This window comes from Haliaeetus leucocephalus, unplaced genomic scaffold (assembly GCF_000737465.1).
Source record: "Haliaeetus leucocephalus isolate CR32 unplaced genomic scaffold, Haliaeetus_leucocephalus-4.0 Scaffold148, whole genome shotgun sequence".
Lineage (NCBI taxonomy): Eukaryota > Metazoa > Chordata > Aves > Accipitriformes > Accipitridae > Haliaeetus > Haliaeetus leucocephalus.
The window spans coordinates 1,489,147-1,504,905 of NW_010972584.1; the positions used below are offsets into that span (position 1 = coordinate 1,489,147).

The 15,759-nt window shown below is 49.8% G+C and overlaps 1 protein-coding gene across 1 annotated transcript; it reads left to right on the forward strand.

The window, feature by feature from the left end:
• The first annotated feature begins 749 nt into the window (after window positions 1–749).
• On the forward strand, window positions 750–2,264 carry HYAL1 (hyaluronoglucosaminidase 1). Its single transcript, XM_010561584.1, has 3 exons — window positions 750–1,649; window positions 1,777–1,866; window positions 1,947–2,264. Exons 1-3 carry the CDS (start codon window positions 750–752, stop codon window positions 2,262–2,264), a joined length of 1,308 nt encoding a protein of 435 aa, XP_010559886.1.
• The last annotated feature ends 13,495 nt before the right edge of the window (window positions 2,265–15,759 follow it).

The following is a 15,759-nucleotide window of genomic DNA, read 5'->3' on the forward strand; positions in this document are numbered from 1 at the left end:
TGTCCCCCAGCGGTGCCCTCGCGTGGGTCCCGTCGCCGTGCCACAGCGTCCCCGGCGCAGCCCGGCCGCGCCTTTGCCCGTGCCCTTTGCGGCCGCTCCCGGCTCTGCCCCGTCCTCGGGACGCCCGTGGACACGGCCCGGCCCCGTGGTGCCGGGACGATCGACCCTGCGTGGCACAGCACCCCTCGGCCGCTGTGCGTGTCCCTGGAAGGTGCCGTCCTGTGCCACGCGTGTCCGTGGACGGTGCCCTCCTGTGCCACCACTGTTCCCCGGGCTGCGTTCTGCCCGGTCCTGCCCCATGCCGTGGGCTTCCTCCCCGCAGTGCCCTTCTCCCGATGCTCCACACTTCCCTAGCAGCACCCGCCCGGCGCAGCCCATGTCCGTCACCGTGACCTTGGGCCCCCCCGCCCCCGTCCGTGTCTGTTTGTCTTTCCAGTCCAGCTCATCGCCGGCCCCATCACCGGGTGTTGACTCTGCGCATTCCTCCCCAGCCGGGCCCGCCGCCGCCAGTCCCTGGCACGCTGCTGTCCCTGCTCCGGGGACACCGTGCTGGGCTCCGGCTGCTGACAACTTTGGGGACTTCACGTGAGGAGGTGGGAGAGGTGACCCTGGGTGACTGGCACTGCTCGGGGACGGGGGTGTGGATTAATGCCAGCCCCAGCTTGGGCTGGGGATAAAAGCGTTGAGGTCTCAGCCTGTCTCAGCTCTCCCCAAGCAGCTCTGGCACCCATCCTGCGCCTGCCGGCACAATGGCATCGGGGTGGTCCTGCTGGGTCCTCCTGCTGCTCCTGCCCGCCCCGGCCCACGCTGGGGGGCCTGGCCCCGTCCTTGTCAACCGCCCCTTCGTCACCGTCTGGAACATCCCCACCGAGCGCTGTGCCAAGAAGTACAATGTCACCCTCAACCTGGAGATCTTCGACGTGTTGGCCAACGACCAGCAGTCCTTCATCGGGCAGGACATCACCCTCTTCTACAGCAAGGAGCTGGGGCTTCTCCCCTACTACACATCTGAGGGGGTGCCAGTGAACGGGGGGCTCCCCCAAAATGCCAGCCTGCAGGCCCACCTCTACCAGGCCACCCGGGACATCGAGGTCACCCTGCCCAGCCCTGCCTACGGCGGGCTGGCCGTCATCGACTGGGAGAAGTGGCGCCCGCTGTGGATCCGCAACTGGGCCTCCATGGACATCTACCAGCAGAAGTCGGAGGAGCTGGTGCGGCAGCAGCACCCGCAGTGGCCCCCCAAGCTGGTGAAGGAGACGGCCAAGCAGCAGTTTGAGCAGAGTGCCCGGAACTTCATGGAGCAGACCCTGTGGCTGGGCGAGACCCTCCGTCCCAACGGCTATTGGGGTTTCTACGGCTTCCCCGACTGCTACAACAACAACTTTGACAGCCTGCCCTACACCGGGATGTGCCCGGCAGTGGAGCAGCAGAGGAACAAGGAGCTGTGGTGGCTCTGGGAGAGCAGCCAGGCGCTCTACCCCAGCATCTACCTACCCCCCTCCTTCAACGGCACCAACAAGGCGCTCGCCTACGTCCGGCACCGCGTGGCCGAGGCTTTTGCCGTCCAGCGTGGCGTCCTTGATGGCGGCATTCCTGTCCTGCCCTACTCCCAGATCACCTTCGACCACACTGTCGACTTTCTCTCCCAGGTGATGGGCACATGGGGATGGTGGGCACCTCTCAGGCTGACGGGTTGATGCTGGGGAGTCTTTAGCTCTGCTGGGGCAGCGCAGGGGCTTTGGGCACCGCTGACTTCTCCTCTCCCCTCGGGTGCAGGAGGACCTGATGAACACCATCGGGGAGAGCGCGGCTCAGGGCGCTGCTGGCATCATCCTCTGGGGCAGCCTCAACGACAGCATGTCCAAGGTGAGTGCGGCGGGTGGCACCGTGCGGGGACCCCCCCTTCCCCGGCCGTGCAGGGCTGTGACACTGCTGTGTCATTGCAGGAGATGTGCCTGAGGCTGAAGGACTACGTGGACGGGCCCCTGGGCCACTACATCGTCAACGTGACGGCCAGCGCCGATCTGTGCAGCCAGAGCCTGTGCTCCGGCCAGGGCCGCTGCGTGCGTCAGGAGAACAAGCAGGGCTTCCTCCACCTCGATGCCTTCCGCTTCACGATCGACTTGCAAGCCGGCAAGCCCTGGCTGGTGGCCCAGAGCGTGGAGTCTGGTGACGACGTCTCCCGGCTGGCCGAGGAGTTCAGCTGCCAGTGCTATGACAAGTGGCAGGGACCCCGCTGCGACATCCAGGGCTTCGCTGAGTGACACCCCTCTCCCCCCCCCCCCCGCCAGGGACACCAGGGTGGGCAAGGTGACGCCATCCTGTGCCCCAGCGCCCTCAGTGTGGGGTTGGGAACCCAAACACGAGGCTGCTAATAAAACCGGTAGGCACCCGCAACCATCTCATTGTCTTCTGCCGCGGCATCTTTTGGGGCAGGAGGGTCCCCCAGTGACACCGGTGGTGCCTCATGAAGCTGCCAAGGGCTATGCGTCGGGCCAGGGGGTCTTGGAGTGTAACACTTCAAAGAAGCCAGAAAAAAAGAGGAACATTTATGGGAAAAGCTGCAGGACAGGACAAATGGGAAAGCTTTATTACTCCAACAGTTTATTACCAACTCTTCTATGCTCTGTTTCTTACTAAATCTATTAAGCTCTATCTCCTAAGAACACTATTAATTAGACACCGTTGACTTGCTGACGACTCTCTGTGTTCTCTCTAGAATGTGCCGCGCTGGGGTCCAACGGCGCTGCCTGCATCTGCAGGGCTGGGGCTGCAGGTGCAGGTGGGGCAGTGGCGGACTCTGCGGCTTTGGCCATGGGGTGGCCTTGGCTTCAGCAGAGCTGAGGCTGCTGCCAGCATGGGCAGTGCAAGCCATGGAGCAGCGTGATGGAGGCCACGTGGGGTTTGGCTGCCTGGTGGTGTTAGGAAGAAGAAGGCCAGAGAGGTGAACCTCTCGATGCCTGCTGCTCTGTCAGGCTCTGGAAGCCTGGGACCAGCTGCTGGGGGAGATGGATGGGCGCTGCTGAGGCCGGGAGGTGCTTCAGCCCGTCGCTTGGTGGGTGCGATCATCACGGGTGGAGATGCCTGCGTGTCCCTTGCAGGCTGACCATCTGGGCTTCTGGAGGGGTGCCCTTCATCCACCTCTGGTGCATGCGGGGCTCTCCGTTTGAGGCCAGCTCCCCTCTTGCACTTTTCCAGCAGGTGGGGATGCTCTCTGTTAAAGGCGGGGTTGTAGTAGTAGAGTATCTAAAAAAAAAGCAAAGAAGAGTTAGTTGCCACCTTCCCAAGGCTGGAAACCCCCCAGCTACAAGAACTAAGACTTTGAGTTTCAGAAGACAAGCCTGGATACTGAAAGGGCCTTGGAGGGGTGTTTGAAAACTAAAGCTTAGGCTAAAATGTTATGTGATGGTTCTCTTCAGTCATCGCCACCCCTGGGTTTTTGCCACCGGGGAGCAGAGCGGTGTAGGATTTTTCAAAAGCGTAAGAACTAGTATCGAAAGCCAAATACCACTAGTTTTCAGCAACTGCAGTGTGGATATGAGCAGGCAGGCAATACTGTGATCCTTAGATGTTGGCATTCAGCAGGTGCCACAGGAAGGTTTCGGATTTGGTACAGCAAGACATGTAGCAAAGACATTAAAAGAAATCAGGTTATGCTGAGTCTGTCCTTCCATTTAACGGGTTCAAACTCAGTGGATATAGCCCAACTGTATTTTATCTACACTTCTATGAGCCAGAAAGACTAACTCCAACCTTCCTGAAAAGGACCTGAGAAGGAAATTAAAAACTGCTCACTACCAACCCCGTCACTTCTATTGCGAGGCCTGATTTGATGTGAAGGTCCTTCTCTTCCCCAAGACTATTGTAAGTGTTAGTTGATGTGCAGAGCAACTGCCGTACCTGGCTGTGAGCAGAAGCTGCGTCTTCTTCTGCCAGGAATTCAGGCAGGGAAGCAGATCTTTGGAAATCCCGTCGCACTTTGGTGAATCCATAGAGGTTGAGCTGTCGAAGGAAGCTCTTCATCTTCTGCGTGGCAAAAACCCGCAGAGGTCTTTCCCTGCCCAGCACCTCCTCTTCGAAGAGTTTTTCATTGATGGCCACATATTTTCCACCCTCACTCCACCAAATGGACCGAAACTCGTCGCTTTCCAGCATTTTCCAAAGCTTCTCTGGAAAGGAGAGGGATGAGAATTCATTGGCTTTGCCTGCTCCCTTGCTGGAAACAGGAGGGACTCGTTTGGCCTCGTGTCCATCACTGCCACGCTGGACATCCCGCTCCTCCTTTATCGCTCGTCCGGCAGCATCACGGGGTTCTCTTTCCCCCTGTCCTGGAGGGCCAGGAGAAGTCATGTCTGGCAGCTGGCCCATCTCGTCCGGAGCAGAGATGGATGGTGTTTCTGCATCAGGCAGCTCCCTTTTCACCTCTCTTGTCCCAGTGGGACCGAAGTTTCCCTCACTGGCCATCGCCCTGGACAGCCAGGCCTTCTCCTGCCAGTCAGCAAGCAAAGGCCACCCGGCGCTGGCTGGCTCTGAGTGCCAATGGAACATCCTGAGCTGTTGCTGTGACACCTGTGTTGCATAGTGGTGACATCACAGTGTGACATCTCGGTGATGCTTGACAGTGGTGCCCTGGCAGAAGGGAGCAGCCAGAGGAGAAATTGCTGAAGAGCACTTGTTGCTTTTCACTCCCAGAGCCACCAGTGGTGGGACTCCAGAGCCCAGAAGTCAATAAAACTGTGTTGAAGGGCTGCAGGCAGTGAGAGAACCGTGCTGTGTGCAGTTGCATCCAGGAGTGGGTCCGCAGGGAGGAGTGGGGAGGGCTGCAGCCTTGGGCATCCCAGTGCCCCATTTGGGAAGCTTTCCAGCTGGGCACCTCTGACAGCTGCAGAAATGTCCTTATGTGGTAGTCTTTGTTGTCTTGTCACTGGATGGTGACTGTAAGGAAACATCCTCCCAGCTGTCAAAGCCGCCTGAAGTTTGCATTCACCTAGACACCGAGAGCAGCAGCAAGTGTGTAGCCTCTGCCAGGCATGGGAGGAGGCAGCCCAAGACACAGGGAAAGCCTTGGGGAAAAGGAGGAGGATTCCTCCAGTCCTCCACTTTGTCTAGTGGCATTGCAATACAGAGCCAGAGCAGGACGACAGTTCTTTCTGAAGAGCGGAAAGAAAGAAGGGAGACTGCTCCGCAGGGACTTGCTATTTCTCTTCTCTCCTGGGGACAGGGTGGCTCCTGCCTGCTCCCTGGGCTAGTGCAATGCAGAAGCACTAAGTGTAACAGGTAGGAGATCTTGTATAGGTGACAAACTTGCATCAGGTTTGGCAACAAAACCCTATGACGATGAAAACATTTCCAAACATCCATTTTTAAGACGGTCTCTCCAGAGCAGAAATGCCCTGGTTAGAATAACTTGGGGTTGTGAGCCCCCCCCAGCACTTTTATGGAGTCCAGCAACATCCAGTTGTTTGATTTCTGCAGAGTTACTACAGCTTACTCATTCATTTATTTTTATTACATGAATAAGGATCTCAGAAGGTACCAGCGGAGACATGATTAGACCTTTGGATTCTGCAGTCTCAGCTTTCAGAAACATGTACTGGGTTATTACCAAGTTGTTTTGGGTTGGTGTGGTGGTGTTTAGTAGCAGGGGAGTGGGTTACCGGGGTGGCTCCTGTGAGAAGCTGCCAGAAGCTTCCCCAGCTCCACGTCGGACCCGTCTCTGGCCCAGGCCGACCCAGTCAGTGATGGTGGTAGCGCCTCTGGGAGAACAGATTTAAGGGGGGAAACCTGTAGTAAGTAGGGGATTGGAATGTGAGAGGAACCCCTCTGCAGACACCGAGGTCGGTGAAGAAGGAGGGGAGGAGGTGCGCCTGAGGAGGTGGATGCCCCCGCAGCCCGCGGTGAGGCGGCAGGCTGTCCCCCCAGCCCAGGAGGGGAGTGGGGGAGCAGAGGCCCACCCGCAGCCTGGGGAGAGAGGAGCCCACACCAGAGCAGGGGGATGCCCCCCAAGATGGCCGCCGCTCCATGGGAAAGCCCGCGCTGGAGCAGTCTGTGACTGAAGGAGTGCGGCCCATGGAAGGGACCCACACTGGAGCAGTTCGTGAAGAACTGCAGCCCGTGGGAAGGCCTCATGCTGGAGAAGTTCGTGGAGGACTGTCTCCAGTGGGAGGGACCCACGGTGGAGCAGGGGAAGAGTGTGAGGAGTCCTGCCCCTGAAGAGGAAGGAGCGGCAGAGTCAAGGTGTGAGGAACTGACCATAACGCCCATTCCCTGTCCCCCTGCACTGCCGGGGGGAGGAGGGAGAGAGAACCAGGAGTGGAGTTGAGGTGGGAAGGAGGGAGGGGTGGGGGGAAGGTGTTCTAAGGTTTGGTTTTACTTCTCAGTATCCTTGTTTTGATTTGATTGGTAGTAAATTAAATTGATTTTGTTTCTTCCCCAAGTTGAGCCTGTCTTTTGCCCGTGACCATAATTGGTGAGTGATCCCTCCCTGTCCTTGTCTTGACCCGTGAGCTTTTCTTTACATTTTCTCCTCCTCATCCCACTGTGGGGTGCAGGGGGAGTGATAGAGAGGCTGCATGGTGCATTGCTGCCGGCTGGGCTTAAACCACAACACGCGTTCTTTGCCAAGCCGGTGGCCCCTGAAAAAAATTAGTCATAATTGGATTTTGACACGGAAGGAAGTGTTTAATCTAATTCTTATAGAGATATCTTGGTAAATGTTGGAAACAATATTATCTTAGTATTTTTTGTATGTGGAATGTGATGTAACTTAATGAATGCTCAAATGCGCTCCTCCCAAGCTACAGAGAATCTGGTATTTGCCATGTATTAAATGCTGAAATTGAAAGCAAAGTTCACCTTGTTATTCACACAAAGAAAATGACTGTGAATGTCAAGTCCTTTTTATGCCTGGAAGGTATCACAAATGTGCACTTGGAGCTTTTAGTCATTTAATAGGCTTCAAGTGTTCAGCTTCTGAATATCTGGTGCATAGTTAGGGGCTCATTTGGGGTTCTGCTGGGCACAGAAATTTATGTTATCTCAATCCATTAACAGAACTAAGCATTGAAACAGGCTCAGGAAAGAGATGCTTCCTCTGGAGTTGCAGAAGGGTCTAACACTGTCAGAAGCTGCATAAGCACTGCAAGAAACCCTGCCTCTAGGTGCTGGCTTGCAGCTTGTCTTAAGTAAAAGTGAGGCTGGAAACCTGGTCCAGCTCTTTTTCTTGTTGTTGAAATAATGCAAGCTTGGGCATGAACACAGTTTGTCACCTTCAAATAATATTTTTAAATGTGTAAGAGGATTTGTTTTATTCATCCTACTTATTGTAGCTATTCCTTAGTCCTTGCCTCTTACAGTATATCTAAAGACACCCAAGACACTGGATTTCATGTAATCTAGCTTGTCTTACTCCAGACTCTGGGGACTAGAGACTAGAAAGACACTGCACATTATGCCAACAGACAACTTAGAAGCATTGAACATCTGCTGGGTTGGGTTTTTTTCAGGTCTGAAAAACCACACTACGCCTTGTAAATGCGTAGCGCAGTGCAAATCCATCTGCAGCGCTGGAGCGAGCCCACGCTCGGCGGGAGCGTGCTGGAGAGGAGCCAAAGCGAGAGGTGCCAGCAGCAATCCAACAGCGGCCCTGGGCCTTTGTGTGGTTCACATTTCTGGCTGCTCCGTCTCTCTTGGGTGGAGTGTGCTTACGGTGCTGTCACGCCAGCTCCTGTTTTCTGTGCTCAGGATGACTGAGATCCGCTGTGCTCAGAGCTCGCTTGTCTGGTGCGTTACAGGTTTCACACAAAATTGATTTCCAGGCTTTTTCCACGTGTTGCTTCAAGAAATAAGGGCAGTCTGTCACTTAAAACTGTCCTTACATTGCCTAGTTTTTCATTTCAACAACTGAGAATTTCTTGTCCAGGGAGCTTAAGCCACATGTTATCTCCAAAAATAATTTATTGTAAGTACTTACTATGGTTAACTATCCCAAACAGAGAAAATTGAACTGCTGAGTGGTCTGAAATTAAAAAGATTATTTTACGATCTCGAATGAAGATGCTAATAGCGAGAAGCCTTTAAATGCTTCGATATGACAAGGTTATAAAGTAGTTTAGCTAAATTGCAAGGTGTGGATTGTCTTGCATAAAACAAATGGAAGAAAGCCCTCCCAAACAATCTATAGGCTTTTCAGACACAAGCTGGAAATTAGAGGCCTGTTAATTAGCAAATAAGAAAAGCTCTCGTCTGCCTTGTTCCCTGACTAAAAGTGTCAAAATCAGTAAAGACAGAGAAATTTCCCACATTGTTAAAAGTCAGTTTAGTCAGACACTAAGATAAGGGACACCATTTTCAAATTTGTATTTGCATTAACAGCCAACCTATGGTTCAACGACCAAGAGGGGGGTGACCATATTTTGAGACCTCAGGGGTTGAGATGTCAGGCTCATGAAATAACTGCAAAACTCTCGGGGTGTGTGAGACCAACCTTAACCCAACACAAGGTCAGTACAAGACATGACAGTCAGAGGGGAGGCAGGACTCCACCAGATCATCAGCAAAGACGGCTGCTCCAGTTAGTGCTGAGGTATGGGGATGGGAATCTGGGAATGGGGTTCGGTTGCTCTGTTTAGCTGCAATTACAGAAAGTAATCCACCTAACTACATTCGAGCCCTGCTCTGCTGTATCCAAAGTTTACAGGTGAGCAGCTCACCCAACCGTAGTAGCTAAGAGGACTTGAAGAGAGGTTATCTCAGAGAAATACGAGGCAAGGAGGAGGAGGAGGCACAAAAACTGCCTCCAAGGACATTTGAATGTGTAAGCAGCTTGAGGTGCTACCCAGAGCAACAGAGGTTTCATTGGCTTTGAATAAAGCATACTGCCATATATGCCAATAGCATCAAGGATGTGCACAAGGCTTCGTTGCTTTCCTGTTAATTAATACTTTAAATAATTTAAACTTGCAACTTCTTTTTCACATGCAATGTCAAAGCTGACTTCTGATTACTGTTTCAAAAGTGAAATACCAGCCCCTACTGAAATCATTTCCAGAAGCTTGAATGTAAGACCCTGTACCCGAAACCCAGCTCAGTCTGTCAACTTTCGCCGACTCAGAGCAGCGCTGACTTGAACACAAGATCTTCTACCTACCAGTTACCTAAAATGAAAGTGGCTCTTCCTTACAGTCTCTTTGTATTTGGGTTTTGTATTTGAAAATCACCCTCTTCTTACCTTTTCTTTTGCTCAGGTATTTCTAGGAAAAATCTGAAAAGATCTTATGGTCTTCAGGGGCCGCAGACTGCTGTTGCCCTGGATTTGACATACCTTGTTTCAGAGCAGTAGCAGGGATATCAGATGTTATTCCTCTGATTCAACAGATTGCAATTTCAGAAGTTACTTGGAAAAAAAAAGTAAACCCCGAAGCACGGTTTGTGGGCTCTCAGCAAGTGTTTAAACATTCAGCACAAACAGCAGACCCTGCTTCAGGTTATATAAACAAAAATGACTGCATTTGGAAGCTTGTCCTACTTTGTTCCATAATTTTTTAAGTCTGCCAGCGATGGGGCTGGGCACCAGAACAGGACTTCTGCCACAAAAATGCGGGTGCAGGAGCAGCTCCTTTCTTATGAGTGTTTCAAGCTTTACACAGGCAGTGCTGGTATGCGGGTTGCAAGGGCTTCCACACTTTCTGCCAGGGAAATGCGTGGTTTGTGTTTTCCACTGCAGTCAGGGTTGTCAGAGGCAGAACACTCGTGCTATTTGCAGCAGCATCTCTGCTGCTCTGATTTGGCAGCAACTCCTTTCCTTGTTATTTTCCACCCTCGGATTTTAAAAACAGGCTAATCAGTGTCCTGTGCTGGCATTAATAAGTCAGGAGGAGTGTTATCAACAGCCCGAGGGGGGTCAGAGTAAGGCCTTATGAACTGACTCGAGGGAAGCCGTTTGCTTGCGCTGTGTAAAACACCTTGCAAAGTAATTTTCCTCCAATGACATGTTAAGCATAAAACCATACAGTGCTCCAAACACTGCTCTGATCTGCTGATGCAGACTTAAAGCAAACACCGAATATTATAGCAAAACATTTTGCATGAACTGTCCTGCATTTTATTGTAAGTCTCCTCAGGAGGAAAAATTTGATTTGACAGATTACTGGTCATAATTCCCAATTAAGACATAAATAGCTGTAATTCTCTGTGCTGTTGGGCAGAATTCAGTGTTAGTTTCCGCAAAACCAAACCAAGCTGGAACTGAAGGGGGTGGGTGGGGCGAACAAAAGACAAAATCAAACAAACTTTGAGACTGAACCTGCTCTCACCACAAAGCATATATTCTTTCTATCCTATTTGTTTTAATACTCACCGACTGATACCTGCACATAGCAGATTATCAGCTGAGATAACAGGGAGTTCAATATTTGAGGCCCGGCTTTTCTTACCATAACAACAAATCTGTAAGAGAATAAGAGGACACAGAAAACTTGCAGCATCCAGCAAAGCAGGTGCAGTGTTGCTGGAAGACTGACTTTTGCCCGAATGTATTATATAGTCACAGTGCATGATGCAGAACTACAGTGGATGTCTGAACACAAATATCCTACATGTTCTCTGGGGAGTGTGTGTTGTGCAAAGCATCAGCAGAATATACACAGTGCCAGAAACATGCGTTTGCTTCCTTGTCTTCAAGGCAGCTGGGAAAAGGGGTGATCTGTATTTAATCTTACTCTCCTTTTATAAAATAGTGGAGGTGGTGACCTTTGAATATGGTCATCTGAAACCAGCCTGCGCTCCCTGACTGCATAAACTGGCTCTTGGTGCACAAGTGACTCTTTATATTCACTGGCCTAGAACAGAAAAGCCTCCCTGAAACAAGCTACCCCTTTCTCCCTGCATCTCTGCCACCCTATCAAAATTAGTTAGATGGAATAGATTTTCTGTCAAAAATCCATGCTGCATTTATTCACACTGAAAAATACCTATGATGCTTTTTATTTCATGTACTAACACATGTCAGTTTGCTTTGACAATCTGCTTACAGAATTTGTTGAATCAGTAATTACATTCAAATTGAATGAATGAATTTGAAAAGCTACATTCTCCCCATCGCTGTATGAAACCAGGTGAGCCCAAGAACCACCACCACCAAAATCTACTAGCAGCTACTCTTCAGGGTGTTGGTCAGAAGTGTCATGAAATCTTTTCCTCTTCAGTTATGGCTAGAAGGCATAATATGAGTGCTAGTGATAGCTACCAAAGTAAGCCTTACCTTTGTTTTCTAAGCAGGAAGAAACTATTTCTGCATACGCGGGTTTATATAGAAATACCTAGCAATAACACAGGATAAGGGTGTCTCATCTTTAGAAAGCTTTAGTCTGGGTTCTTGGTAGGTAAATCAATGTAAGAGTTAAAATAACAAGGCGGTTAACTGATGAGGTATCCCCAAGTGAAACAGAAGGAATTTACATCAGAGTATTAATTTCTATCGTGGTCCGAGCATGCAATTTGTTTCTTCTGCTACACAGACACTAGTGACAAGTGCAACACCAATGCAAGCAATTTGCCAAAAATGTGCTTAATATAATATTTATATAATCTTCTCATGTACTGCCTGTTGTGAGGGGGAGCTGTGATGAAAGATGCTTTTTTTCTTAGTCAAACGTTATGGAAAATCTCAGTTGTCTGGGATCAAGAAGCAGCACTTGACTACAGCTGCACGTACAGAAAACAAGCAGCATAAAAATAGACAGACAAACACTCCAGCAATGCACATAACAAGATTCCCCCCTTCCAAAGAGCCTGAGAAAGGCCAGGCAAGCTCTTAGGTTCTGACCAGACTTGAGATGAGAATTCCCACTCACCAAGATCAGATGTTTGGGAAGCCTTAAGTCTCCAGTCTCGGAGTACCTTAACGTGGTCCTACGCTTCAAGACAAGTGTCCACCTAATTTTTTAAGACCTTATAGTCTGGACAGATAGAATAGCTCAGAGAAAGGAAAAATGAGTTACAGCGTGATTACACGAACAATTGTATTGTATTAACTTTAGCTTGCCAGTTCACCAATTGATGTTTCTCCCTTTTATTCTTCTCCTGCACACTTAAAATTTATCTGGGTAAAGATTGCAAAATATCTTTAATACAAGAAAGAGAGTTGTGTTACCTGGCTCAACTGAATGCAATACAGTGCTGCATTTGCCCAGTTCCCAAGAAATTTAACAAAGGACCCAACAGCTTAAACCTTCCAATGAAACTGAGGAACTTGACAACAACCTAGCTAAAATAGTTACAAAAATCTCATTGATTTACCCATCTTTAAGTTATTGTCATCCAGAGATAAAAATTACTGGCTCTCACTGAAGTAGGAGAAAAGCAACCTCTGCAAATAACACAGTGTCCCCAGACAGCTGAGGCCTGTCACAGCAAAGTTGTTCTGATAAGCCTGATCAGATGCTTTCCCTTGCCAAGCAGCTGAAGGCAAGCTGTATTTTTGTGGCCTTTTCTTCAGTCTTGGGGTAGAAACACATGCTGGGCAGTAGATCTGGGAAGCCACAAAAGCACATTCAGGGCAAAAGATTTTCCAAGGTTCATAAGTGTGGAAATGTTTCCAATTTTAACTATTTTTGAGAAGGGCACAGGACTAAGTCAAACATTTTCCACATGGATGACCCTGCTTGCTCAGTCTATCTGAGCAAAAGCTGGGACCAAATATCCCAGGCAGAAACTTTGTGCTTACCTTGAACTCTTCTCTCCTGCTGAGTCATCCTAAATGCAAATAAACTATATCAGATTTATTTTTTTTTCTGCGAATCTGTTCCTAGTTCTGCTTGCCTAATTAACTACACCTCCCTAACTTGGGCAAAAACTCAACAACCTGATCAATGGTTGGCTGCACAGATCTTGAGCAAAACCCAAGATTTCTAGCAGTTCTTGCTATTAATACCTGGACTGGTTTATCAGCAATTTAATGTCTTGTTTTTGAGAACACTTAAGTCTTCTGCAAACTTAGTACCCTGCAGTACAGCTTTTCTGGGAGCGCAGCCGGCTGCATAATACCAAACCATCTGGGACAAGAAGGGACAAGCCCGATCACGAGCAGACAACAGCAAGAGCATCGTGGGGGCCGAGGGCTGAGGTTTGCCTTCGCATCCTGAAGAAAAGCTGCAGAGAAGGATAAACATGGTTAAGCAGAAGACAAAAACCACCAAAAGAGAACAAGAGACCCCTGTCTGATCTGCAGCAAGGCTCTGTCCATCAGCCCGTGCCAGATTACGGGCTGCCTTCGCAGCCGGTCCTGGGGACCTTGTCTTCTGCTGAGGGAGGGGATGAAGTTTCTGGCTGTTACTGAGCTACTTCTCAGTGGCTGGAAGGGAGAGATGGGTCACTTTGAACTCTTTTACCAACATTAAGCAGTAAGGAATCCTTGCAGCTGTGTGGTTTTGTTGGGTTTTCTTCATTTTGAAGGCCAAGGACAGGAGGGTGAACTGCTGCAGTGCCCAGCCCCCCCGGGCTCCGTTTCTGGCCCTGCCTCACTACCCGCTGCTCATGCTGCTTCATGTCAGCTGCAAAAAAACATTTTTTTAAACTTTTTTTTCTTTTTAAAGAGAACATGGGGATAAGGTTTCACTAAGCCCAGAAACTGTAACTATAAGATGTTTCAAGGGGAGAGCAGACAAGACTGAGGGCCTCTCCCCTATCCCAAGGGCTCACAATCACAGGACATTTCTTACAGAGAAACTCTCAAACAGCTCCAGCAAGTGGCCCTTGATCCAAAAGGAGTCATATACCAAAACCAGAGTTAACTAAATTGAGTTTTGAGCTATGCCATCTGTGCCAGTGATAAATGCTCCGCTCCAGAACAGCACCGGTGACGCGGTGGCTGTGTGCACACATCATAGCATCCCCCTTCTTCACGCCGTCAGCAGTGGGCAACAAAGCTTGCTAACACAGAAAAGGTCACAGTTCCGTAAGGTCACTTGAACTTCTTAAGAAGATAAAGCAAATTAATTTTTAATACTTCAGATGAAATCATAGGGACTTCGTAAGGATTATGTATTGTCCAGAAGGTGGACACAGGCAACTTCCATCTCCATAGAGCCAAACACTTGCACTACAGCACCTCAAGAAGCTGTTCACCTCTCTAAGGGACACACAAGGACCTGGATCTTTGACAATTCCCCAAAAGCAAAGAAGGTTGTTCCTTAGCATTACAGCAACAGTGAAACTTTTTGTCCTCCCCTACTCACCCTCAGCTCCTAAAAAATCAGATTTCCAGAGGGGTTTCTGCACGGGTTACCAATCTCTTTTGATACAGCCTCGGACTGGAGGAGTGCTGGGGTTCAGTCTCTCAGCCCGAAGTGACTCAACCCTTGCTCTAAGTCACCCTACACGCACTTTAAGGAAGTGATACCAACCACCATACTGACCTAGGCCGCCAAATTTCCTCATTACAGGAGGCATCATCATCTGGAGGTAAGCATACAAAGCTCCCTGTTTACAAAAGAAAACCCCATCCCTTCTTTCATGTGGCTTAATTTCTGTAAGTGATTAACATTTAAGAAACTGTACTTTGCTAACTAAAGTTTTAAAGTATCAGATGATCCCCAGGCAAAGCCAACATAGTTACAATGCTTATGTTACTAGTGGGGGTCTGAAATCTGCTGCCCAAACAGCAAACTTCTTAGATTTGGTATCACTTGGAGAGAGCCTGGGAAGCAGAATGAAGATGTGTAGGTAGATGAAAAGACATCCTGCCAAGGTAAAGAAAATTTGCATGTGAATTTTAAGCAAAAACTAAAAAAAAAAATCTTAATTCAGTTGCTTATGCCAACCATTTTCATCTCACAGGGAAATTATTCTGATTTTTCACTATTAAGTGGTTTCAGACTGATGCTTCCTTAAGCTTCCTACATCTTCTGTTTGTCCCCTCGTTCATTAGTACCAGTGTTCCCCCCTGCCAAAACTTGTTTGCCTATCTCTGCAGGCCAAACGCACTGAAGGACAGATGACAACTCTCTCCTGAGCACAGCGCTGCCTCTCCAGCTCCTTACCCCACGTACAGGACATCCTTACAGTACAATGAGATAACAACTCCAAAACTTCTATGCACACCCATTTATTTCATGCCTACCTCAGATGGACAGCCTAATAAAATTACAAAGCCGTTAATGAAGCCAAGCCACAAAAATAATCAGTCCCTACTCAAACGAGGTAACACACGTGCTTTAATATCACCACAAGGACAGTATAAGGAACTTGAAAATTGTTAACACCGAGCTTGAGCTCCCAGATTGTCCTTGGAGATCCTGCGTGGCAGGCAAAGGCTCCAGCACAAAGCAAGCGGGTGGCTGTGCCCCGAGTGCACTTACAGGCTGTCATGGCCCAGATTTGTCTCACCTGGGAGCCCCTGGGCTCCCTGAAAGGTGGATCTCAGCCCCGGGACACTGGAGGGGGTGTGTTGCTGCGTGGAGCCACGAGGTGTGTGCTGGGGTCACCCGTGGCTCCCGTTCGTCCACCCCACGGAGCAGCTGCTGCTGAGCTGGGCTAACTGCTGGCAGAACACCCTTTTCCCTAGAGACCGGCGGTCCCTATCTGCCACCAGGCCGGCCGCCTTCACATCCAGCCCTGCAAAATGGCCACAAGCTGCTCCACCTCCCTCTCCCTTCAGCCACCTGAGATATTTTTTAAGAGATTTGGGTCATTTTAAGGAAACAAAACAACCCCAAACCACTAAGCCCTGAGTCGAAAGGGTCGGCACGGCTGGAGCGCCAG